This window comes from Prinia subflava, chromosome Z (assembly GCF_021018805.1).
Source record: "Prinia subflava isolate CZ2003 ecotype Zambia chromosome Z, Cam_Psub_1.2, whole genome shotgun sequence".
Taxonomy (NCBI): Eukaryota; Metazoa; Chordata; class Aves; order Passeriformes; family Cisticolidae; genus Prinia; species Prinia subflava.
Genome location: NC_086283.1, coordinates 98,034,607 through 98,061,436, shown reverse-complemented (window position 1 = coordinate 98,061,436; position 26,830 = coordinate 98,034,607). Strand labels below are relative to the sequence as shown.

The window sequence follows — 26,830 nt, the reverse complement described above, 5'->3', positions numbered from 1 at the left end:
GTGAACTCCGAGGCACACAAGGTGTGTGTAAATAAATGGAACTGTTTGCAGAGCTAAGAAGTGCTGGGTCTAGGAGCATACAAATCGGCTCTGAACAGAGCGGAGAAAATAAAAACAAAACAAAAAATAAAAAAATAAAAATAATAAAAAAACCAAAAACAAAATCCCCAAACAAATAATAATAATAATAATAATAAAAATAAAAGAAAACCAAACAAACCCAAAAACACACACACAAAAAAAAAAAAAAAGGAAAGAAAATAAAAAACTCTCAGCTCAGGAGCGGCCCCCTCAGCCGCCGCCGCCGCCCTCACACAAGCAGGTGGGCAGGTGCCACTCGCAGCCACACCGCATTACCACCTCCTCCTACGGAACTCCTCTTCCTCCACATCGCTCTCCGCCACAGAGCCCTCCACCACAGTCTCATCGCTGTCCGTGTCGATGTCCCCGCCGCTCTGCCGCCTCTCCACGGTGCGGCCGCTGCGCTGCCCCGGCGCCTCCTCAGGCAGCCGCGCGCCCCCCTCAGCGGCGGCCGCCATCTTGTGGCCGGGCCCCGCCGGCCCCCGGGCGGCCGCGGGCTCGGAGCCCTCAGGAGAACCACGGAGCCGCAGCAAACACCGTGCTGTGTGTGTGAGCAGATGGGGCTCGCTTCTCCGAGTTTGTGCGCTTCTAACGCTGGCATCTCGAGAGTCAGAAACGGTCATCTGCCCATAGAGTTTCGGAGAGTGAGAAGGGGGTTGTGAAACAGTGTCTTATCAGTGAAAAAGGCCAGACAGCCTCAGAGGGGGCGACCCTGAATGGAGGATTACTTGGGCTTTGACTGCGTAGTCTGGGGTCGTAGAATCATAGAATGTTGAGAGGTTGGAAGGGACCTTAAAATTCATCTAGGCCCAACCCCCTCTGCCAAGGGCAGGGACACTTCCCACTTTACCAGGTTGCTCAAGGTCTTGTCCAGCCTGGCTTTGAACACAGCCAGGGTTGGAGCATCCACAGCCTCCCTGGGCAACCTGTTCTAATGCCTCACCACCCTCACAGGAACTCTTTCTTCCTGATATCTAACCTAAATGTCCCTTCCATCAATTTGTACCCATTACTCCCTGTTCTATTGCTTCAGGTCCTGACAAAAAGTTCCTGTTGAGTTGTTGGCCCCTGCTGTGCCTCTTGTCACCTGGCTGGAGCCACAGGTCCCCGTGCTGTTCGTATGCAATGGATCGGTGCCAATAAGAGTCTGAAAAGTGGGACTTTTCTACCAGTAACTCACAGACCACCATCTCGAGAAACCCAACTGCTTGAGGGTAAGCATGTAGACACGTTAGCATGAGAAACAAGAGAATCATTCAACCAACAGAAGGTAGAATACTAATTAATAAGAGAACTAGGTAACTTGCAATGAACTGTGAATGAACTGTAATTTCTTTGTTTGCTTGTATATATACATACATATATTTATAGTGCAAAGTTTCAAGTATTGGTGTGCTTTATTTGTGCAAAACTCCACCTGATACCCTGCACAGTATAAACAATGCCTCCTTTCTAAACCAGGCTCTGTCTCTGTGTTTAGAAAGTCCCTAATTTGGCAACACTTCTCTGCCATGGTTAAGTAGCTTACTTCATTGCTACCAATGAAGAGTCCATGTGCTCACGAGTTTGAGATAATCAAATTATTAGTTGACAGCATTTGCTTGTGGTACAGTGTACTTGCAGAGACTACAGACCCCAAATCACTGTAGAGACTCCCAGTGGCCTTGACAAATTAGCGTTTTTAGTATTTGCCAAATCGTGTTCAGGGAAAGACTGGAAAACGGAGAAGAGACACTAGTCATCTTAAATGACATGTGAATTACATATAATTGTTGAAACTATGAATTGCTGTTTTGCTTTGTCTTAGTCATATAGATATGCAGTCAGAACAATTGCTGCACATATTAACAAATTAGTGCAGAAATCTCGCTGTTAATACTTTGCACTTTTCCTCTAATGCAGGTGGGATACTGAAAAAACCACTATTGTTAAAAAAGAAGCTATCAGGAGGTGGATATGCAGCAGTAAATTATTAAGATTTATAAACGTCATATCGAAGATGGGAATGCAAAGTGTATCTACATGTTAAAAGACTGAGCTGGCACGATTTCATCACTCGCAACAACTACTTTGGGTGGAGCTCCTCAGAAACCTTTTCATCAGCACTTCCTTTTTTGCGGATCACATTAATGCTTCCCGGCACAGTGCCACGCGGAGCTACTAGAAGTATTTCCAAGTGAGGTGGCACAGGTAAGACACAGTCTGGGGAAAGCCCGGGCGCGGATCATCCACCGGAAAAGCCGTCGCAGGTATTTATTTGTATTGCAGTCGAACATGCTCAGCCCCAGAAACACGGAACGGCCCTGCCGCTCTGCAGAGTTCACTCAGTGCCCAAGAGAATCACACAATCGCTAGGGATGGAGGGGACCTCTGGAGATCATCACAGATCACCTAGCACAGGTTACACAGGAGCGCGTCCTGGTGGGTCACTCAGAGCTTGCTATGCCTCATGAACCAAAAACTGCCCATCCTCTCTGGCCAAAAGCCACAAATACAAATATATTGCTTTGCCTTCCCCCTCGGCCCGGGAGTCAGGGGCACCGCTGCTTCCCAGAGTCAGGGGCTGGGAATTCCAGCGCTTTTACCGCCTCGCAAAGCGCGCTATCACCCGGCGCTCCGCCGCCGCCGAGCTCTACCCGCAGCCCCAGCCCCCGGGAGGCGGGGCCGCGCTCCATCAGGGCATGCAAAGCAGCCGCTGCCGCCGCCCAATCAGGGCCCGCGGGGCGGGGAGCGCGGCTCGCCATTGGCGGGCGGCCCGTGGCGCGATGGCGTGTTCGGCGCTGCCGATGGCGCGTGGGGCCGCGCGGCGCTCGCGGGGCCGTTGCCGCGGCGACTCGGGCGGTGACGCGCGCGGGCGGGGCGTGGCGCGCGCTCGCCATTGGCCGCGCGATCGGGCGATGGCGGCGCCGGCGCGGCCTTGCGCGGCGGGGCGGGGCGCGGCCGGCCGGGCAGTCCGGGGCGCGGCGGGACGGGACGGCGAGTGCGGCCGGAGCGCGGCGGTGAGCGGGGACCGGCGGGGCTGCGGGTGGCCGGGGGGGCACGGGGACGCGGGGCTGGCAACAGCCGGGCGAGCCCCGGCTCCGGGTACCGAGCGCCGGTTCGGAACGGCGGCGTCGCCGTCGCCGCGCGTAGGGAGTGGCGGCCGCCCCGCCTCACCGCCGCCCTGGGTGGCGTGCGGGGGATGCCCGTGCCGCTGTCCCGTTACCTTCCCGTCGCTGTCGTGCTGCCCGCGGGCTGCGGGGATAACCCCCCGTGTGCGGTGTGGAGGCGGAAGAGATGGGCCTGTGCCGGGCGGCTTTGCCCTCTCTGATAAAAAATGCCTTCTGGCAGCGTGTCAGGGTCTCTGTGCTGTCGTGTGCCTTCCAGGTGAGCCCTGCACGGGTTCTCGCCCGGCTGTAATTGCCGCTTGATTCCTGTGGGTATTGCTGAGTCAGATAGCAGGAGATGGGAAATTAGTGCTGGTCTAATAGATGATGTTGCAGATGATTGCTCTGAGGTTAGTGAGAGCTTTGTAACGAACCTTTAGAATTTAAGAGGCGAGTCGTACTGTTACGTGGGTGGTAATTGCTCTAAAAGATTACGTACAACTGGTCCAGTTTGCTTTTTACACTTTGGTTAATTTTTGAGGGGGTCACATTTGGGATTTGTTTGTATTTTGCATTCTGTTTTGATTCCCCAAATGGATTGCTTTATTTTCTAGTCTTGCAGAAAATTTTGAAAGAAAACAAAGGCAAGCAGGATTTATAAAGCATCCCTTTTGAACCACCATTTTGAAACTCAACAGAATTACATAAATGTTAAATTTTAGCGTTACGTTTAATAGTATGTCTTGCTTATTCCAAGCTACAAGTCAATGTGTGTGTATAAATATTTTAAACAGAAATATCAGCTGATGTTCTGCACTGAATTTTTTTTCACAGCACTCTAATGCTGAATCGGTGTGTGAAATCATCAATATTTTCTAGAAGAGTCAGCTGCATAGCAAAAAGCATCCTGCACTTTGGGCAGGTTAAATAAACACAAAGACTTTCAAGGATTCTTTTAGGTTAGGACTTAGTGTCATTCAGTTAATCCCAAGATGAGTGATCCTGTATTTTAGGATAGCAGCTATTAATAATACAAGATACTATGGATCATTATTTTCATAAATGAATTAATGCATTTTCCCCCTCAGTTGATTATGTGAAGGTATTTTGCTTAGAAATGGGAAAATAATTTTCAATAAAAGATTCTTAAATCTTTCTAGCCCTCCTAATTGTTTTTTTGATTGTCAGATAGTCATTCCAACTTGCTGAAATAGTTCTGTTAGCAGTATTACTAGGTTCAGGGCTGGTAAAACTCTACAAAGACTGCTAGTTATGATTTTCCTGAAATAGAGTGGTATTCAAAACTATTTGTATTTTCAGAGGATCTTGCAATGCCTTTTCTATTTTCTGTGTTGTTTCAAAATCTTCAGCACAGGTATTCTGTCTGGGTTTTATTTTAGTTTTCCTAATTAAAAGATACCTTCCATTGTGCTGAGGAGAAATGATAATATCAGTGTGGAACAGCTTTGCAAGAACATAAATTTACAAAACAGAATGAAGATTATATGATATAGGGAAAAAGAAGGGACAAGATCAGCTTTAAAGGGAGCGGGTTGGTTTTTAATTTTATTTGTAAAAAGCATTCAGTCAGGAAATGAAATAATTTGTTCATAAGGGAGGCAATCATCTCAATTATTTTCCCTGTTTGGCACCATGAGCCACAAATATCCTACCAGACGTTCACTGGATAGGAAGGATAAAGAAAAATAAATAATTGCTGTTGGTGCTGGTATGATTCAGAGTGCCGTAGGTAGAAAACCAACATGATTCTGGTATCTTCAGGAACACTAAGGCAGATAGATTTTGTAGCCTGTTTATTATTTTCTCCATTGAATGCCAGCTTCGTTTTTGATGTCCAAGCAAAAGAAGTAATACCAGAAACCCTATGGATGGATCATTGCATTTAGGACAACACAAAGCGATTTTTTTAATCCAGTTTGGAGTAGTGGTATGTGGAGCCCTGAGGCCTCCATGGAAATCTTGCAGTGCTAGGCTGCTACATGTAAATTACAGATTGTCCCTTTTAGCCAGGCTATTAAGCATTTTTTGAACTTCACAGTACAGATTTGTAAGCTGTTGTTTTTGGGCAGTGAGGAGAGTCCAGTTACTAATGTATGTAAGAGAGAATGTGACGGCGTTTCGTTTCTATGCCATAAAACGTAAGTAAAGACCTTTGATAAATTTGCACAAAGATACAACACTGAGCAGATAGACCAGGATGTGGTCTGAAGGATGTATTGATCATTTGTGTGGTTAGTTATGTGAGAGACAGCTGTGAAAATTTCTGGCTAATGTTTGTTATCTGTTGGAAGCAAAGGGATGATGAAATGCACCAGTAACCAGGGAATAGTAAAGGGTGGAAGAGAACTGCCACAATATTATGTGAGGACTTGCATGCTTTAGACGAAGAAGGAATATTTTAGAATATAATTACTTTGTGTCACAGAGTAATATTGAACAGAAGGTAGAGAAGACACGGTCAGAAATGTAACATTGCAATTTCTGCCGTTGAGCATTACCAGTAATGGTTAATTGATAATTTTTATAGCTCATCAGTATTTTTGACTAGAAGAATGAGTGCAGAGAAATAACAGAATTTGGTGAGTGCTTACATAGATGGTAAAAACAAGAATTTTGAGTCAAAGCAGTATCAAAATTGTATGATAGGAAGATTTCGAGAGATCTTGAAAGAGCAGTGAGGCCTTACTGTGAGAATCACAGAATCTTCCGATTTGAAGGGACACACAGAAGTCATTGAGTTCAGCTGTTAAGTGAATGGCCTATACTGGGATTGAACATTTAACCTTGGCATTATTAGGGCCATACTCTAATCCCAGTGGCAAAGAGCATGAAGAAACCAGGAAGATGTGTATTACAAAAAAAAAAAATTGAGAGGACAGGAACAGATTGTACTATATTTTGGGATATTAGAAATAGATTTGTTTTACATAGAAGATTGAAGGAAAGGTAGATTAGTTTCCCTACACATCTCTGACTTGAGTGGTTTTGCTTTTATTTCCTGGAGGATGTCTTGCAGGGAGGTGTAGAGCTCTGTCTTTTTTCGCCTTACGTTGTACTTACATAAAATATTCCTTTGTTGCAGGTTTGCTGAGTGTAGAGAGCCAGGCTTGAAGATGCTGTCCAGACTCTTCCGAATGCACGGCCTCTTTGTGGCCTCTCATCCCTGGGAGGTCATCGTGGGAACAGTGACTCTCACCATCTGCATGATGTCTATGAAGATGTTCACTGGGAATGATAAGATCTGTGGCTGGAATTATGAGTGCCCCAAACTTGAAGAAGTAAGGATTTAAATTTGATTTTATACTACTTGGTGCTAACCAGTAGACCCAGGTTTTCTGTAGAATATGATCAAGCTGTGACGTATCAGGGGTAAAGCAGCCATGCAGAAGCTTCTTCATGGCCTTCTTTTCCATTTTGGATATTAAAACTGCATGCAAACAGTGATGCACTAATGACCAAGCATTTCAGTATTACAGTTTTTAAGGCAATACTGGCATGATATTTACTTTATTCTGGAACTTCACTTTTAATACAGCTTCACAATGGATTTTTTTAATTACTGAAAACTTAACAAGTTATTCCTTAGTACAAAAGATAACTAAATTGCTTTGTATTTCATACAGGATGTTCTGAGCAGTGACATCATCATCCTGACAATCACACGCTGCATAGCAATTCTTTATATATATTTCCAGTTTCAGAACCTAAGGCAGCTTGGATCAAAATACATTTTAGGTATTGTATCTGATTTTTGTATTTGCTGCATGCATTTTATTTGTTGGGAGGCAGGGTTTACCTAAATTGGTAACAAATACTAACCTTTTAATCCTTTTGTTCAAAACAGCATTGTTTTAATGATTTTCTAGATAGCAGAAAAAATGTTCTGCATGTATCAAAGTGTTTATTTTTCTTTTTTTAGGGAAAGGTTGTGTAGGATTATGTAAACACTGAAAATGTCATTCTTGAAATAACTGCTTATTGTGTGAAATACTTAAAATTAAAGAGCTGTTAAGCCAGTTTTAGTTTTACTTAAAATTAGATTTATGGCTTTTATTTCTGAGTCTTACTTTGAATGTGTTACAAATTTTGGATTTTAATATCTATAAAAGTAAAATCTTCTTCAGTAGTCTCAACTGCTGTTAATGCACTGGACAAGAATTCTCATTGATTTGTCATGATTGATCTAAAAGGGGGCATTTTTTTTCTTTTTCCTTTCCTCTTCCAATATATATAAATGAAAAATTTCCCATTCTCTTGCTTTTTTAAGGTATTGCTGGTCTCTTCACAATCTTCTCAAGTTTTGTTTTTAGTACTGTGGTAATTCACTTCTTGGATAAAGAACTGACAGGTTTAAAGTAAGTAATGAATCGTTATTCTGGATTTCATGCTTACTTTTTTTTTTCCCTGTACCACAAACCTTGGATTTTAAAATATGCCTTTCTTTTTCCAGTGAAGCTTTACCATTCTTCCTGCTTCTGATCGATCTATCACGAGCGAGCGCGTTGGCCAAATTTGCTCTCAGTTCAAACTCACAGGTCAGGGGAGTTACTTTTGAGGATTTTCTGTTTGTGTGGTGTTTGACTTTGGGTTTTTTGTTTGTCTTGCAATACAGATTTTGAATTTAATGTTCAGAATTGAACATTGTCCCATGGCAGGGGGTTATAACCTAGGTGAGCTTTTAAGGCCCCTTTCAAGACAAGCCATTATGAAATTGTGTGAGTAATCCAAGTGGAGAGAGATGCAGGCAAACACTGTCCTGGGGATACATAAATAAGGAAAGGATCAGATTCAGATTCTATCAGATTCTGTGTTCTCTTGTCTTCAAGCCAGATCAGTGTTCAAATGAACAGTAATAAAACTAGTGTACATAGCCATGTGCATTGTTAATTGTATGTATGACCATGACTTCATTAAATTGGAACTTTAAACCAGGAATGCTTACAGCTCTTCCAAGGAGACTAGAGTTCCTAGACAGAGTCTTCCTTAAAATGGTTATTGACAGAAAAAAAGTAAATTTCTAGGACTCAGGAACAGTATATAAAGACATACCAGGTGTTACAGTGTTACTACTGTAAAAAGCATGTTTCTAAGCCAAATGTTAGCAGAATGAAGGTAGCATATGTGCAGACAGGAACATCCCTGCTCTAATACATTTAACACAACAGGAGAGATTGGCAGGAGAGATTGTATTGGTAATCAATGCAGATTAGCAGTCGTACCTGGTAATGGTTGTTTCCTAATAGTCTAAATTCTGAAATGAAAGTATATTAACTGGGATTAAATTGTACAAAATAATGTACATGGGATTTGCACATACTAATTATGACAAAAAAATACCTATTACAGTTTAATTTACCTATTTTATTTTAATGTACAGTCTCTATATAAGCAATATTATGTTATCCGTATTATTTTATGATAACTGCAAGTATAGAATTTTTTACTAATTTTCAAGAAAATATTTTACAAATAGGTTTCCTCTACAGTTTTTTTCCCCTCTGCTGTCCCAAAAATACCATCACTAGGAAATCAGTTGCAAACTCTCTAGAGTTTATCATGCCTGCTTTCTGTAGGAAATCCATTTTTCCCCAGCAGAAAGTTTTAGTGCCTTTTGTGACTTCTTTTCTATCAGCTGAGTCTCCAGAGTTAAATAAAAAACACTAAAATAATAGTAGTTGGAGTACAGATACATGATTATAAGAAATTTTGTAGCTGGAGTACAGATATGTGATTGTAAGAAATTTTGAAATGCCTTGACACAGGTGCCTTCTATTTCATGTCTTCAAATTTAGAAATGTTGTTCTTTTGAATTAACGGTAATTAGTGTTTCTGCCCATCAGTGTTGCAGAAGCTTAGAATACTGATGAGGCAAAGGTAGAGAAATTAATCAAAATGAAATAATTTTCTGTCAATAGACTGCGAAAGTTTAGTAACTTAGAGGAAATAGAATACATTCTCTGTATACTTTCTCATAATAGTTCATTTTCAGTAAATGTGTTACAAGACTTTACCACCATAATACTACTCCGTTTACCAGTCATGTTATGTCTAACTTAATTTGGTTTTTGTCTTCATGTTAATGGACAGAAATTTTTCTTCTCAGGATGAAGTAAGAGAAAATATTTCACGTGGGATGGCAATACTGGGCCCTACGTTTACCCTGGATGCGCTTGTGGAGTGTCTTGTGATCGGTGTTGGTACCATGTCAGGTGAGCCATGCAGTCTCAGGGGCTAAGTATTTCCAGTTAAAGAGGCTTTCTGAGAGATTTGGAGAGTTTCAAATAATAGCAGTTACCCATGAAACTGGAGTGACTTACTCTGTTTATTTATCTATCTCCTAATTAGCTTATTTTACTGGTTTCTTGCAAATATAAATAATAAATACATGTTGAACCAAAGTTTGAAATATAAGTAATGGCTTTCCTTGAGCATTGTGTGATAGGAATGAACTTCTGTGCAGGTGCTTTCATAAAATTTGGTTTGTTTTTTTTCCAACTATATTGCATATCTTAACAGCACTTGCTATTAAGGTATGCAGAACACTTGCTCTTCAAATAATTTTGGTTCTTTGAGGGTATTGTGTATTAATAAGCTGTTTTCCTCTTTATATCTTAGGTGTTGCAAATAGTGTTTTAAAAACACTTACTTTGATGTTGCAAATAGTGTTTTAAAAACAATTTACACTGTTAGCTCTTTAGTCCTTGCTAGGGCAGTTGTGTAATGAATGTGTAACGTGGCTAACGTGGCTTTTTCTGGATGCTTGTGAAGGAGTAGGTGAGGATGTATACTGTTACTTCTTGCCTGAAAATCCCATCTTTGAAAAGGGAATTCAGTACATAATGTTGGCCAACTTTTTTTCTCAAATAAGTAAGGAGTTTCAAGCTTTCATTGTGAAGTTTTTTAAAATGTTAGTGAGCTTCATTTGTATTCGTTTAGAATTACACCTTAAAATGCTTTTCTGTCAATACTTAAATACATACTGTGCTTAGAAAAAGCCAGTTAGCAAGGGGTAGGGCTTAGGATCCTTGTTTTTAATTAATCTGGATAGTTTCTTCTGTAATCTGCAACATCAGTTTAATGATTTCATTCTTAGTTCTGGAGCACTTCTTCAACTATAGCTAATTACATATTCAAACTTAAAAACTGTCTTTTTATTTAGGTGTACGACAGCTTGAAATTATGTGCTGCTTTGGCTGCATGTCTGTTCTTGCCAACTACTTTGTCTTCATGACCTTCTTTCCAGCCTGTGTGTCTTTGGTACTTGAGGTAAGACCAGCTTTGAGACAGCCTCGAGTTTAGTATCCAGCCCTGTGCTCCTGCAGGCTGTACTTTTCATCATGGAGTTACATTCCATGTTCTTCTTCCTTTCAAAGTAAACTGGTGACGGTAACTTGTAAATGTCACTGTAAATGAGTCACACTCTGTAGCAGTTCTGATCTAAAGCAGAGTAAACAGATGATACTGTAACTTACTGTCTGTCCAGGGTTTTGCACAAATGAAAGTCTAACTATAAACTCATGGTAATTTCTCAATGATCAAATAAAAACGCAGTGCGGAATTTTACTTGTTGGTTCTTCTAATAGGTGCTATATATGACCTATTTTTAAGGCTTTTTTATTTTTTGCAGCTTTCAAGGGAGAGTCGTGAAGGGCGCCCTATATGGCAGCTGAGTCATTTTGCTCGTGTTCTGGAAGAGGAGGAGAACAAACCAAATCCTGTAACACAGAGGGTCAAAATGATAATGGTTTGTGGCTCTTTTTCACCTGTGGTTCTGCAGTCAGTGAGGCATCCTGGTACAAAAATCAAGTTTTTGTTTCCTATAGACTTGTATTCTGCAGCCCATTAGTTGGACTTGCAGTGGTAGTTTTTAATTAACTTCCCATGTACTTTCACCTGTCATTTTCCTGCCTATGCCATTTCTGTGCCAAGCATTCAGTGCTCTTTCATGTGGAATTCTTTCCCCTGCAGCACCCTCAGCTCCCTTATTTCTTGAGCGAGAGAAAAAATGTGGGTGGGACACATCCAAAGCTGCTGTGCAACAGTGTAACAGTGCAACAGCAGGCCATAAAGGGTGTTAATTCAAGTTGTGGAAAACCAACTGTTAGACTTTAGAGGCATGGAAAGCATGGGGAAAAAAACAGCAAAAAACCCCAAACAAACAGAGGACAATATTTACTCTTAGTAGGTTAGATACCAAGTTACCAATTTGAAAAATTAATACTTGTTTTGTGTTTTTGATGCAGTCACTGGGTTTGGTTCTTGTCCACGCCCACAGCCGTTGGATAGCAGAGCCAGCTGCTCAAAACAGCACTGTTGAGAATTCAGTGGGATTGGATGAGAATGCACCGAAGAGAATTGAACCTAATGTTTCACTGTGGCAGTTCTACCTTTCTCGGTGGGTGCTGTATTTCTATATAATTGTAATTGTGGTTGTATTTCTACTGCTGCCGAGCTAGGAGCTTGTGGTCCTAGATCACAATACTTGTAGATTTGCAAGACCACTGTAAGACTTTTTGGAACCAGTGGTAACATTTTTAGAAATTATGCCATTTGTGCAAACCCTTGAAGTAGTCCAGAATGTGATCAAGAGCTAGCTGTCCTGTATGCATCAAAAAATTGTCCTTTCCCTCTTGCATCTTTCACAGCATACTGGGAAATAATTTTAAGACTGCACTAGAGTAATTACTTACACAGAGGTTCTGACTGTTCACACCTAAGTGCAAAACCCATTTTATACTATGGCTTCTCCTTCAGCTCAGTTCAAGTGTTACCTATTATTTCATGTTATTTCTGAGAATTCAGAACTCTCTGGTTTAGGCAGGGCCTTTTTGTCCCCTCTTACCATCTTGCATCACAGTAGTCACAACTGGTAGAGGATGATAAATGAAACTTTCTGTCTTGTCATTGGGGAACAGGTGTCAAATCTATTTGATAATGCTATCAGTGAATATTTTATAGTCATTTTTCCTACTGGTGCTGCTTTTTAGCCAGATTTAGGTAATTCTTTAATGACATCTGAAGATTTTTGTGTTGATAATAGTATGAAGAATGCATTTTCTACCCTAACTTAGCATACTTCACTGTCCTGATAAAAGTATGTTTTGACTGGAATTTCTGTAATTGTAAGTGATGATGGAATCATTACCCTTTCTGAAGTGAAAAACATCAGAATGCTATTATAAGCAACAAATTGTATATACTGTATATTTCCTTTTTGATCTTTTTTAGAATGGCCAGTATGGATATTGAGCAAGTAATCACGCTTGGATTAGCCCTTCTCCTTGCTGTCAAATATATTTTCTTTGAGCAAGCGGAGACTGAGTCCACCCTCTCACTGAAGAATCCCATAACGTCTCCTGTGATGGTGCAGAAAAAGGTCCCTGAGAATTGTTGCAGGAAGCAGGCTGGACTTCTGAAAAACAATCCGAAATCTAACACAGCAGAAGAAGCCCTCATTCCCAAAGATGAAAGTGGTAGGTAATTTTTATAGTGTTAATGAGTATTTGGAACAAATTGTGCAATCTTTGGTAGCATATTATATTTAGTATCAAAACTTCAGGATTTTGTAACCCGGGGTTTATTTTGAATATCTTTGTGCAGCCGAAGTCATAAAACCTGTTATGGCAGAGTCATCAGCCAAGGCTACATTTGTGGTTGGCAATTCCAGCCCTGTGGAAACTTCTTCATATCTCAGTGGAAAAGAGGAAGAGATTGAGTTACCTAAAGAACCACGTTCAATTGAGGAGTGTGTTCGTATACTTGGAAATGCACAGGTATGGGAAAATAATTGTTTTATTTAACCTCTACTGCAACATCTGATGGAAGAATTGTTAGAGTTGTTTTCCCAGCCTTTAGACAATCCCATTGGCTATAATATCATTCTTCAGAAAATTGCATGGCTTTAATAACATGGGGGGGTGCAGAGGTCATGACTAAAACAAAACCCTCTAATGAGTTACTTCTCAAATCAGTTGAGAAGAGTGGGAGGAGGGATCAGCTTCATAATTTATAACATAGCAAGACTTTGGAGTTTCATCGTGTACACGTACAAATGGGTGCCTGATCATCAAAGTTTTTGATCATATGTTCACCTGCTGTAAAACCTGATGTTGACTCCTTTATCAAAGTAAAGATGTTACTCTTTTTCTTTTGGAAACATTTAAAAGGATTTTCACCAGGAGAGTCTGCATTTTCTCTCTCCACCCTTTATGTTTCCAGGAAGGAGCAAAATTTCTTACTGATGCTGAGGTCATCAGCTTAGTTAATGCTAAGCATATTCCTTCATACAAACTGGAAACCCTGATGGAAACCCAGGAGCGAGGTGTATCCATTCGCAGACAGATGTTGTCTAAGAAACTTCCTGAACCTTCATCTTTGCAGTATCTCCCTTATAGGAATTATAATTATTCTTTGGTAAGTACGAAGTAGACAAGCAGAACTTAGTGTAAAACCGTCTTCCAGACACATGAAGAAGGAAAACATGGACTTGTTGAAAGGAGTCCAGAGGAGGGCACTAAGTTGATCAGGGAGTTGGAATACCTTACCTGTGAGGACAGGCTAATAGAGTTGAGGTTTTTCATCCTGGAAGAGGAGGCTTTGGGAAGACGTTATAGAACTTTCTAGTACCTGAAGGGGGGCTTACAGGAGAGTTGGGAGAGGGACTGTGCACAAGGACATGCAGTGAAAGGACAAGGAGAAACAGCCTTAAGCTGAAGAAGGGCAGATTTAGATGTTGGAAAGAAATTCTTCACTGTGAGTGTGGTGAGACACTGGAATAGGTTGCCCAGAGAAGCTGTGGATGCCCCAGTCAAGGCAGTGTTCAAGGCCAGGCTGGATGGGGCTCTGAGTAACCTGGTCTAGTGAAAAGTGTCCCTTTCTAGTTGGAGCTAGATGCTCTGTATAGTCCCTTCCAACCCAAAGAAGTCTGTGGTTCGGTGAAATAAATCCATAGTAATGTGTGTGAGTTAACACGAGCTTAGTCAAAACTGGTGTAGAAGGAAAAAAATAAAAGGCAAACATAAAGCACCACCTTTAATTGGTCTTGATGTTTTTAAACCTAGGGCAGTGTGTGAGTTTTGTAAGTTATCAAAAAAAATTTCCTATCGAAGTATGCAGCTGACTTATCTGAGAAATGCAGAGGTATAACTGTGGCTAATACTGAGTCACAGTTCAACTGAATGATAAAACTACCTTGAGCTCAAGTTAAAATTCAAAATTATTTAAAATTAGTTTAAAAATTTTAAGGTTATTTAAGTAACATATTTAAGTACTGTATAGGATTCAGTACATCTGTCTAGTTGAATAGTGTTAGCTGTTGATAGCTGTAGCAGTTAACTTCCTGAGGTGGCATAGAGTTGCTTTATGCTGAATTTGTGGATGTTTTACTGAGATGCCTTGGTGTAGTCACAGGTGCAGTATGTAGCACGCTGTACTGTACCTCTGGACTGCAACCTCAGTGATTGTTTTGTATTATTTCTGTAATAATTTTGTATTATTTCTGTAAGGTGATGGGAGCTTGCTGTGAAAACGTGATTGGCTATATGCCTATTCCTGTGGGCGTAGCAGGACCACTGTTTCTGGATAACAAAGAGTTCCAAGTGCCAATGGCAACAACAGAGGGATGTCTTGTAGCAAGCACAAACAGAGGATGTAGAGCAATATGTGTAAGTATTGTGTGACTTGAAAAGCTCAAAAAACGTCCTGTACTATAAACACATATGTATATAATGCATAAAAACATGCATTATATAAACATAAACATATTCGGGTTTATATAATGCATATTTTTGACTTCTTGGAACCAGAGTTTCAGTAATCTCACCTTGTCCCCGCTGTGCTTTGGTTCTCAGCTGGGTGGAGGAGCGCGCAGCCGCATCCTGGCCGACGGGATGACTCGAGGACCTGTCGTAAGGCTGCCCACTGCTTGCCAGGCTGCAGAGGTGAAAGTCTGGCTGGAAAGCCCTGAAGGTTTTAAAGTAATGAAGGAAGCTTTTGACAGCACAAGTAGGTTAGTACAAAAGCTGTTCCAGCTTTATTTCTAGACATAAGGCTTCAATGGACGGTAGAAAGGTCTCAGTTGTCTTATTGGAGCACTGCATTAGAGGAAATTACATCTTTGTTTTGGCTGTCCCATGTTGTGAGTATCTAAGAGGGCAAAAGTCACTCTGGCTGTGAACCAAGGCTAGCAATAAACATTTTTCACTGATAATGGTAAACTACTGTGTATTAATAGAGACAAATTACATAATAATTAATAAAACATTAATTTGTCTAAGCATTTTTTAAAAAATCTTTTAAACTTCTTTTGATTTTTACTAGGCAAAGTAACTGAACCTGTAGTTGCTATGCAGAAAAAACCCTTCAAATTTGGTCTTTAGCCTTTTGGATGATATTATTAATATTAATAATTAATCTGTGAGGTTTCAGGGAATACAAGGTAAACTAATGCTAGAACTAAAATGCTAAAAAAATGTAAAACAGTTCTAAGAATAAATCTATTTCAAGCCCTACAGTTTTCTCGAGGGCTTATGATTACCTTCTTGCTTTAGGAAGATTCAGAGTGAGATTTCCTTATCTGTTTTGTTTCTTAACAAGTGTCAGCCAAAGACAGATCTGTATTTTGGCCAGAATGAGCTCATGGTGGTTTTTAAATGCAGTATTTTCCGCGTTTTGAGTGACTTGTGCAGCTTGCACTGTTGAAGATAGCATGCTTTTTGCCTTGCTGTAAAACTTACAGCACTATTTCCAAAGGCCTCATTATTACTTTGTATCTGGTAGTGAGATGTTTTAAGGAATACAAATGAATAAGATTTATGTTAGCAGTTCAGGATATTTTACTTCTTGAAGTCCAGGGATAGAAAAAGGTAGTGAACATTTTACAGTGAATATTTTTTGAATACTTATTCAGGAAAACACCATCCCTGGAAGTGTTCAGGAAATGACTGGATGTAGCACTTGGTGCTGAGGTCCTGTTGAAAAGATGATTGTCTGTCAAAGACTGGACAGGTCTTTTCCAAAGGATTTGTGAAGGAAACTGTGATTTTATATTTAGCAGCGCAATTTGCAAAGATTTACTGTCCTTTTGCCACTTAAAGCTAATTTTCCCATGAGGATTGTAAGTAAGAGTTAAATTTTCTTGCAGGTTTGCCCGCCTACAAAAACTTCTCATCAGTTTGGCTGGTCGTAACCTTTATATCCGTTTCCAGTCTGGAACAGGGGATGCAATGGGAATGAATATGATTTCAAAAGTAAGGACCAAGTATTAAGTGTTTTTTTAAAATGGGTATTCCTTTTTAAAAATAAAGATAGCCTAATAACATGTGACTGCCTGACATCTGAAAGACAGAAGACACAGTGCTCATGGCACAAAATAATAGAAATGTTTGATTTTTGTCAAGTGTAGAAAAGAATAGGAAGAGAATGATGAAAGAAAAAAATATTTTTTATTATATATTTTTGATAATAAGAGAAGCTAAACTCATTGCACTGTTGCTTTGAGCCAAAGATTTTATCCAGCAATAATTATTCTGTACTGTGTTTACTACACTTCCTAGTGAATAAAGAGTTAGGAGTGGCAGCAGAAAGGAGTTCTCTAGATTTGTTTGTTTTTATGCAAACATGTGGAAGAACTTGATATGTGATCCTTAGATGGCTGGGATGCCTTATGCTGTAGGAAATGAACAGCCTTAAACTTCATATAGAACAGGCAGTCAGAACCATTATGAAAGTGGATCTGATCGTAGACAAGTCCTGATAATAGCAGATTTTCTGTCTGATTTCCTGTAGAGAAACTCTTTCCACTACATCTGAAATTAATTCCTTCCATGCCTGTAATGTTTCACTTGGTTCCTGTTGTATCTTCAGTATGGAACCATGTGCCCATGTACCTAGAATGGATCCAGGGAGTCTTGTATGTAGTGGGACAAATCAGTTATTCTCCAATAGAATTCCCAAAGTGGTTAGAAAACAGAGTCATAATTGTTTGGGTTTTTTCCCTCCTGTTCTTGTTTCTTCATGATGCTGTGTTCTTTCCTTCCACTGTAACTGATTATCTTCTTAGAATACTGTTCCACTGTCCTTGAATTGCTTGTTTCACACCTGTAGTGATAAACCTAGCCTATTACTTGTTTCTCTCTATCAGGGTACTGAAAAAGCTCTGGCAAGGCTGAATGAAGAGTTTCCTGACCTTCAGGTTATAGCTATCAGTGGCAACTACTGCACAGACAAAAAACCTGCTGCTATAAACTGGATAGAAGGAAGAGGAAAGTCTGTTGTCTGTGAAGCAGTCATTCCAGCTAAGGTTGTTAGAGAAGTAAGTGTCTGCTCTCTTGTTTATAAAAATACATGTTTTGCAAAATTGATGCTTTACATTGTAAGTATGAAGTGAAAGTTGTTTTCTAGGTAAGGATAGTTCTAACATGTCTTGTCAGGTACTTCTGTAGGATAAGCCATTTCTCTGAGTCAATAGATAATTTATTTTTCATTGTGTCTAGTGTGAAATGATGTGCATGTGTTTCATGATGCATATCTAGTCGAAGGCATTGGGATTTCCATGGTTAACCTTTTGGAAAACTATGCCACATTTTGACAGATATTTACATGTGGTGTTTTGTCTGTCATCAAACCCAGTCTTTTACCCTTTCACTCATTTTTTTGTCTCATATGCACCTGGCTTTCTCTTAAGTATTTATTTGCTGCCTGCTCCAATGGAAACAGATAATCAGGTGGTTTCCTTACTCCAGAGCAGTCTGGCATCTTGCATGACCAAGGGTAATGTTTGTAAGCAATGCCAGTTGTATTCTCTGGCCACCTTGCCCTCCAAGTGCCTTAGATTCTCTTCCACCTGAGTTCAGAACATGGCCCCTGTGTGTCAGGTAAAGTCCATTGCCTGGCACCCACTGGCCGTGGGAGGAAATATCCAGGGAAGAATTCACTACATCATAACACTTGTTTAAGGTGTTATAAGTGGGTGTTTGCATATTTGATAGGGTTTTCTTTTTGCTTGCTTTTCCCTAGTGATTTGTCCAATCCCTTCTGGGAAATTATGTAAACTTCTAGAGCCAGTATTCCAGGCAGTATTCCACAGTCCAGCCTCCCCTCGTGTGAGAACTACCATTTTGATTCCATTTGATGATGCCCCAGTTTTATATGGGGAGAGATCCTTAAGACCTGGATCTTCACTCTACTGCTCAAGATTTTACAGCTCTGACACAGCCATTCCACCTTCCCAGCTATTCCCATTTTCAGACTTAAAAGTACTATTTTCTCTATCAGCAATGAGTAAACAGACTTCTAGAATGTCTTTGAACATCCTTATGGCTGCAACTTTTACACCTCCAGCATTTTTAAAATTCTGGGTACAGAGCTGGACACAGCATTCTGACAGTGTGTGCAGAATGGGTTTATAATTGACATAGTTCATGTCTTCTGGGGTATTTTACTGTTTTTCAAATTGTTGGCACTTTGTAGCTGAGTCACTGGCAACATCTATTGTAACCTCAGGATCTCATTCCAGGGTAGTTATTGGGAGGTAGTCCTTTCATAATGGCGTTGATAATTTTCAGTTAAAATTTGGGAAGCTCTTCCTGAAACCCCAGCCCTGTATGTCACTACATTTACTTATACTGAACTATTAATACATAAATGTTACATTTTTGTCAGTGGTGCAGACTTGGTGCAGATGTCTGTAAACACTCACTGTTCCTGCTGTGCAGGAATATCTTAAATTTTGCTCAACAGCAGTATCTCTTTTGACTAGCTTTGATAATTTTTATATTAAATTCAGTATAAATCTCTTACCTGAAAGTTTCAAAATGCAGTCAGTATAGTATAAAAGTGACACTTAATTTTATATTACTGTGCATAGTATTTATTTACCTATGTAGCATAGTGGTTTGTGTTGGAACTTTTCAGTTTGGCTCCATATTCATATGCAAAACAAATTTGGGAAGTTTAGTGTTGGAACAACTTGACAGGAATGTTACAATCCTGTCAAGGTAAATTAATGGGATATTTCTGCCAAGATGATTTTGCTTGTTCCATTCTGAATATAAGGGAGACTTTGAAATGGAGTACCCAGCTGTGAGGTTTTCTCAAAGGCCTGTGCAAGTCCAAACCCTTTGTACTGACATTTCCATTGTTACTTGGACATCCTACATTTAAAAGTCTTCTTTGGAACAAAAACAAAAGGTATCTAGGACAGCAATTGAGTTCAAATTCCGTATAGGAGCAAACAAGAGTGAGGGCCACGAACAACCATAAGTACAGTATTCCTACTGCTGTCTGAGGAAAGGGGAGATAAAAGTGTGTCTATCACCTTGTCCAGGTATTGAAAACAACCACGGAAGATCTCGTGGAAGTCAACATAAACAAGAATCTGGTGGGCTCTGCGATGGCCGGGAGCATAGGGGGCTACAACGCACACGCAGCCAACATCGTGACAGCCATCTACATTGCCTGCGGTCAGGTGGGTGTTCCACACCAGCTCCCGTTTCCTTCAGCTCAGTAATTCCTGATCAAACACCCACTGACATGTCTGGAATGTTGTTTCCCCTCCTTGGCCTGCAGGATGCTGCACAGAACGTGGGCAGCTCCAACTGCATCACCCTGATGGAGAGGACAGGCGCCACCAACGAGGACCTGTACATCAGCTGCACGATGCCTTCCATAGAAATAGGCACGGTCGGGGGAGGCACCAACCTGCTCCCACAGCAGGCCTGCTTGCAGGTACGGCTCTGAAAGCTGAAAGCAACTTGTCTGCTCAAATCTGAGGTTGCTTTCACATGGTGTGCAAGCAATAGTGTGGGAATGGGGCTGCTTGAAGCTTGTGTTCTACATGAAAATGTTGGAAATGTCTAATTAATTGTTTTCATGTATCCACTTTCTACAGCTGAAGACATTTACAATATTAAAGAGACTCATTGATTGGATATAATTTTGAAATACTTACTTTAATACTAAATATATCATAAATTGACTTCGATTTCAGGGTGTAATACTGCCTTTTCTGTTTCTGCAGATGTTAGGGGTTCAAGGTGCAAGCCAAGATAACCCTGGTGAAAACGCCCGTCAGCTTGCTAAAATTGTTTGTGCTACAGTGATGGCAGGGGAGTTATCACTGATGGCTGCTCTTGCAGCAGGGCATCTAGTCAAAAGCCACATGATCCACAACAGGTAAAAAATGGAAAAAAATCATGTGTTTCTCTTCTGTTTTGATCCTCTTACAAGTACAGGAGAGTCAATCATGATTATGTGACTAATTGCAACACATAGGAGCAGTGTAATGTTTTAACTATCTAATGTATTTATCTTGCTGTTTTATTAGGTCAAAGATAAATCTACAGGATCTTCAAGGAACCTGCACTAAAAAGGCAGCTTGAATACTGAAATGGCTTTGAAATGAAGAATTGTTCTAGTAATTGACCAGGTGCACAAGGAAAAAAACCAAAATCTATAAAGTTTAGAATAAAGATCGCCTTCAACTCAATGATGTCTGTGTAAGAGCAACTAAGAGATCAAGACTTGAGATTAGTTATGCTTGACCTTCTTAAGTGGTTAGAGACTGAAAGATCAGACATCTTGAATATGGCTTTTGAATTCTTACCCTCACACATCATTTTCTAAAAAGTCAGTCTTACATTTTTACAGGTTGAGATTATTTCACCTGACAAAGTCCTGGTAACTACTAAACTGAAAAGTAATGTAATGAGCTTTGTATGTTTAAATTAACAAAACAGAAGGAGTTGGTGTAAACTTGGATTGAATGCACTGGTCCTTGCCATCTCTATTTTCTGGTTAGACAGGCATGTTTTTTAAAATGATGGCAGGCCTAATTACCTTCTATGAACTCCCAGTTTTAATTTGTTCACATGTAAAACAGGCCTTAGGCTATCAGACAGTTTAATTGAATGATATTAATTTAATAGAAATCTGTCTATATATAGTACTTAATTTGCCGCTGCTTCGGCTAAGCAGTGTTCAGTGTTTAACTCCACAATTTAGGTTATTCCTTTATGTAAAACTTGTGATCTGTAAAGTTTTGAGCTGTTAAATATAATCCGTACCGAAGTAGGGAAGAACAGCGTCTTCAACTGTTTCGTTACTTTGTAGAAAAAATGAAATGGTAACTTCAAAACAGTTATGTGTCAGGTATTTAAGTAAATGTAGTTTCTCAAACAATATTTGATAGGAGTGCATTCAAACAAACAAGAGTCAAGAACAGATGTTTACACTTACTTAAGAAGTCTCTTTAGGAATACACATACACATTGTGTACCTTATGTTGGGGATTTTTTATAAGGTGTTTGACATTTATTCTCCAAGAATAGGTGTTTATCCACCATTTAAGCTGAGAGAAAACAAAGCCAGAAAACCACACTGTTCTTAAAAAAAAAAAGAAGGGGATTTTTTTCTTTTCTTTTGAACTTTGTTTTTGAGGCGGGGACTATTTATTTTAAGAAGAAATCTTACCTTTTTTGTCAATGAAAAGTTCTAATTAAGGGGATTCAATGAAATGACTTAATGTAAGAAGCAGTTTTTGTAATAAAATACTGTACTTGGACCAGTGAAGCAGTCTCAGGTGTTCTTACTGTAATAAAGAAAATCCAGGTTTATTCTGGTTTGACTCACCTTTGGGAATACTGCTAAATGCATAGCCCTGCCTAATTAACCACAGGAGGAAAATTATTAATATGCTTGGTGATTTTTTTTTCTTTGGTCGCTGTGGGCTTTTCTTGTTTGACTTTTTGCGGGGGGAATCAGTGGATTGGGCTGGGTTTCCTGCAGCATCATTCCTGAAGGGGTGACTGGTAGAGGTGCTCTTCTAATGTGCAGATTTGATATATTCATGGTGGGTTGCTTTGTAGTACATTTACACATTAATATCCATTGTAATGAGCTCATAAATGTAATGTGCAAGCATGAAGACATACGACATGCTAGACATGTTATGATGGCATGTAAAAAGCAAATATCATGAATGTTAATCTTCCTGCAGTATTGTTGCTAATCGCTACTATTTTTATTTAAGGAAACTTGGAATTACTTTGTTTCTATGTTCATTCAGTGATTTTATTTAACACTGGTCTGGCAATAAATGGTGGTTCAGTGTTCATTTTGGTGGATTTAACTGACATTCTGTCTGGCAGAATTAACTTTTTGTATCATTACTAAACTGTGTACATTTTGGTACAGAACTACTTTTTCAGTTTCAGTAAAACCATGGAAAACACAGTGGTTTAATTGTGATATTTTCAGCTTACTTTATGACCTAGTCACTTATATATGCAGACAGTCTAAATTAAGAGTTAATGAAGAGACACTGGCAAGCAGTGCTAAACACAGCCCAGGCTGTGACACCAGAACTTCTCTCCTTGTTTGCAGAAGCTGTTGGCACTCGTTTATTCTCCTCAAAGCTTAATTAGGCAGTTTTCCCAAGGGGGAGAACTAACTCACTGCAGCATTAGAGATACCTTCTGCTGGGGCCTGTTTGGCAAAATCAAACCACCTGTCTGGAATTGGATTTCTAGAGTTGGTGTAACATTGGTACTTTTACCGTTGATAATGGCTTTCCAAATATTTTCCCCTAGAGGGGAAAAACCCATTAAAATAGTGTGTTTGACTGTGGTACCACCTTGTTCTCTCTGCTCCTCCTTTCTCCTCTGTGTCCTGGATCTGTTTCACCCCGTAACTCACCAGTCCTCCTCTCTGCTGGTGTGGAGGCTTTGGCTCTGTGCAGCCTGCAAGCACTGCAGCCCCAGCTGCTGCCAGGCCCGTCAGTGAAGGGAGCAGCTCCAGCACGGAGGGATGCACAGCTGGGATACCAGATCTGTGGCTCTGCCAGGCTCCAGCACAGGCATTCCTGGGCAGGCACACCGATTCCTGGAAAAGAGTGCAGCTGGGAAAACACTTGCTCTCTCACAGGAGTGTGCAGGTACACTGGGTGTGTCAGTGCACAGACAGGGGACAATTTTCAGCCTTGATGTGAACCTTGCTCATAAGGTGAATGCAGCCCTGAGAAAAGCTGTGGTAGATGGTCTGCCCTATTCCTCCCAGCCGCCTTTGGGGGTGCAGTGAGAGCTCTGGCTACTATCTAGAGTGCTTTTCACATCATTGATCCTCTCTGTCTCCTTTAGGACAGGGCTTACTATTCTCAAGGTCATATCGTCTTTCTCCCCTTGGCTTTGGTTAGGGAAGGTTTACATTGCACAATGATACCTGCTGAAATGAGATACCAATTCGGGATTCTCTCCTGCCTCAGGGCAAGTTTAAATTCCTGTCAGGTCTGCCTTGTCCTGCACACGGCACAGTGACACTGACACCCCTGGCACTGACAATTCCATACTGCCCGGAGGACACAGGATAATTGACTTCAGAGTGCTCCTAGGGGGCTCCAAGTGCTTTAGCCCCAGCTTTGCTCCCATTCCATACCCACTAGGACTCAGGCCTTCCAGAAGAACATGGTGGGTTGTTGTTGATGTTCGTCCCCACTCGAGCAGGACAGGAAAGAGAAGTTGTAAAGGCAAAAATGAGAAGACACAGATTGAGATATAGACAGGTAAAGTGAACCTACACACAGAAAGCAAAGTAAAGAATTTACTCACAATTCCCTAACAGCAAGCAGAGCTTTGGCACACAAACAATTACTAGGGAAGACAAATGCTACAACCACAACTGTCCTGTCTTTCTCATCTTTTTCCCAGAGCTTTTGGTGCTGGGCACAATGGCATCTGGTATGGAACACTGCTGTGGTCAGCTGGGATCAGATGTGACTCCCTGCATTCCTTCAGAGCCTCTCATCCACCTCCAACCTTCTCACTGGCAGTGGAGACAGGAGAGGAAAAAGGACAAAAAGAAACCCTGCTCAGCAGCAGCCACAGCACTGCTGTGTAACCAATGTCCTTAGTCACAAATCCAGAACACAGCTTCATACAGGTTGCTATGGAGACAACTAATTTCATCCCAGCCACAGCCTGCACAAAAATAGAAAATCTAGATCTTGGCACCAATACCCACAACAAGTGAGATCCACAACAGCCAAGTAAAGCCCAGCTCTTAGAATCACAGAAGGGTTTGGATTGGAAGGGACTTTAAAGAGCATTAATTTCCAAACCCTGTACTGTGGGCAGGCACACCTTCACCAGACCAGAGAATCACAGAATTGTTTAAGATGGAACAGAATTTTAGAATCCTGAGTCCAACTCTAAACCTAATATTGACAAGTCCACAGGCTAAGAAGGCATCAGCCTGATGGAGCTGACACGTTTCAGAATTGTTCCCTCCTGTTGTGTGGCTCCTGTCCCGATGGCACACAGTGAGACAGACATATGAGCAATTCTCTTCCTCTCCATGTCCTCCTAGAAGCCTCTCCCATGGACACAGTACACCAGACACAACCTGGATGTCAACAGCAGCCAGCCACGTTTCCTTTCTCCTTGCAGTGATGAACCTCCAGCTCATACCAGGCAGCAGTAGCAGAATGGAAAAAATTATCTTTATCCACTACCAGAAACGTAAGGTCAGGTTGCTCAAAGCCCCATCCAACCTGGCCTTGAACACTTCCAGTCATGGTCCAGCCATAACTTCCCTGTTCCAGCATCTCAGCACCCTCACAAGAAATAATTTCTGCCTTACTCACTTGATTCTTCTGGAGAAGAATTCTACAAGGTCAGCCCGTTTTCACACGCTGGAACACCAGGATGGAATTAACCATGCCATAAACATCATGTCAATTACCAGTCTCTCCCAGGACCACTGAATGAAGGACCACAAATAGGCCAGTCTGTGGTGCTCAGCACAAGACAAAGCACACGGGTCCTGCCTCTAGCTGTGCACCTGGTACCACAACACAGTTTGCCAAATTGCTTCCTACCTCTCCCAATGAACCACTGGGCTCCAGGAGCAAATGGAAGGCAATACCACAGCGTGTGCATGCCACAGGCTGCATCACCCTTACACTGCAATCTCAGACGTGTGGTCTGCCATGGGGGCAGACACTGCATGAAGCTGCCCTAAAAATGTTCCCTCATCCTCAAAACAACTGGGCAATGCTGCTGCCTGCTTTTACCCAGCACTGATTGCACCATCAGTGTTTCACCCACCCAATGCACAGGTTTATGCACAGGTATAATGATGCTGCTAAGGGTAAAAATTTTTTAAAGAGGTACTAGAAGCAAGCCACATACAACTGTAATGGTACACAGAGCAGTGCAGCTCACTCCCCATCTCTTCTCTGTGAGAACAGGCACAGCTTTGTGTGAGCTGGCCCAGTTTAACAAGACCAGAGGTTAAAATTAGTTCAACTTTTGGGAATACTGCCTCTAAAATATGCTTCATTAGTGAAAAAAAAAAGGGCAGGTCTATAAGGCACACAGAATGACACCACTGTTGGCAGAGTTTCTGGGTAAGCAGAATTGTACTTTTTGTAGGATAATCTTGGTTTTCCCTTATGAAAATTGTTCCTGGGTAAGCAAGTCTGAAAAGCTGAGAATTCCAAGGTCAGTCCTCATAGCAGTTTCTTTTACTATCAAACAATGCACTCTACATTTGGCATTTTAAATCCAGGAACACAGGCACATAGCACAGAAAACATGCAACTTTGGTTTTTGCTTTGGCAATACAAACTCAGGAATAAGGCTAAGTCTCAAGCCACCAGGCTGGCCAGCTCACCAAAATATCTTGCTTGGAAACTGTTCCTGCTTTGTGAGGTGGGGAGGAATATCACAATGTGCATTCCACTGAGGCTCATACTAAGTCATGAATTACCTGGTGCTTACCATGGTTTCTTCTGTCTGTGATGTAACTTAATGTAGTCCCTTGATTTGTGATGGCCCCTCAACTATTAATATACAACTCAGCCCTTGAATTACCTGTTAACACACAAAATCACTTAGTGACTAATTCCAACCTTGAAATTATCTCAACAACATTTCAAAATGCAAATTATCTAATTGTTGGAGTCCAGGGCACTGTGGAGAACCCCTCGGGCTGCCCTGGGGGGTCGGAAACCCTGGCTGGGACCCCAGGAAGGCACTGCTGTTGACCTTAGTCCATGGGAAAAGCTTCCAACACTCAGAGATGAACTATGAACAACAGAAATCTGAAATCAATAGTAGTTTAGTTTGTCACAAGGTGAAAATGTGTAGTTTTGGGGTTTTAGAATGGAAGTTGATGAAAGCAAGATGGAGAATTTTGGGCGGTGTCTCATGTTCTTCTTCTTCGACTCCATCTTCTGCTGTGACGGTGGCACAGACACATCGGAATGGGTTTGAGGCAGAAATTGCATGTCTAGAATAGGTAGTGATATTGGCACAAAATTGTAAATATAGTACATTTTTAGAGTTAATTGTACTAGAGACCTTTAAAGACCTTGAATTTTCTGTCTGGGGGCTTGCCAGCTGTGCTTCCTCAGTACGTTAAGCGCCGCGCAGACCTTGAGACAGGAAACTGAGTAAACACCTCTAAAAACTAAAGCTGCAAGTCCCGTTCATCCTTTCAAACCCTGGTACAGGACTTTCAGAAGAAGAAAAAAACCCTAATTAGGGCATCTTGGAAGGGAAATTCCAAGATGTGATGAAATCACAATGTAAAATTGCCTATTACATGACTGAGTGAAGTAATTATCCCTCACTGTGAGAAAGACACTG

The 26,830-nt window shown here is 41.0% G+C and overlaps 2 protein-coding genes across 3 annotated transcripts in view; one reads left to right on the top strand and one right to left on the bottom strand.

Annotated features, from left to right (window-relative positions):
• The window catches only part of ANKRD31 (ankyrin repeat domain 31), a 65,076-nt gene extending 63,831 nt beyond the window's left edge, over window positions 1-1,245 (bottom strand). Inside the window, exon 1 of the mRNA XM_063424040.1 lies at window positions 361-1,245. Coding sequence (XP_063280110.1) covers window positions 361-704 — 344 coding nt within the window. The 5' untranslated portion in view covers window positions 705-1,245. The remainder of the gene's footprint in view (window positions 1-360) is intronic.
• A 1,683-nt stretch (window positions 1,246-2,928) lies between these two features.
• Window positions 2,929-21,755, top strand: HMGCR (3-hydroxy-3-methylglutaryl-CoA reductase). Of its 2 annotated transcripts, none has more exons than XM_063424034.1 (20): window positions 2,929-3,080; window positions 6,271-6,466; window positions 6,812-6,923; window positions 7,456-7,543; window positions 7,639-7,723; window positions 9,292-9,397; window positions 10,348-10,454; window positions 10,816-10,932; window positions 11,432-11,583; window positions 12,417-12,661; window positions 12,789-12,961; window positions 13,407-13,601; window positions 14,693-14,851; window positions 15,038-15,195; window positions 16,330-16,435; window positions 17,329-17,499; window positions 19,513-19,653; window positions 19,755-19,913; window positions 20,206-20,360; window positions 20,512-21,755. In XM_063424034.1, exons 2-20 carry the CDS (start codon window positions 6,302-6,304, stop codon window positions 20,564-20,566), a joined length of 2,649 nt encoding a protein of 882 aa, XP_063280104.1. In that variant the 5' UTR covers window positions 2,929-3,080; window positions 6,271-6,301; the 3' UTR covers window positions 20,567-21,755. The 2 variants fall into 2 exon arrangements, with proteins under 2 accessions (XP_063280104.1, XP_063280105.1); XM_063424035.1 differs by lacking the exon at window positions 2,929-3,080 and adding an exon at window positions 3,254-3,447.
• The last annotated feature ends 5,075 nt before the right edge of the window (window positions 21,756-26,830 follow it).

Bases quoted from the DNA above. Each gene is read 5' to 3' on its own strand.
- HMGCR (XM_063424035.1), top strand. From the start codon at position 3,398: ATGCCTTCTGGCAGCGTGTCAGGGTCTCTGTGCTGTCGTGTGCCTTCC. The intron at 12,662-12,788 runs GTAGGTAATTTT...ATCTTTGTGCAG, and splicing joins CATTCCCAAAGATGAAAGTG to CCGAAGTCATAAAACCTGTT. The intron at 13,602-14,692 runs GTAAGTACGAAG...TATTTCTGTAAG, and splicing joins GGAATTATAATTATTCTTTG to GTGATGGGAGCTTGCTGTGA.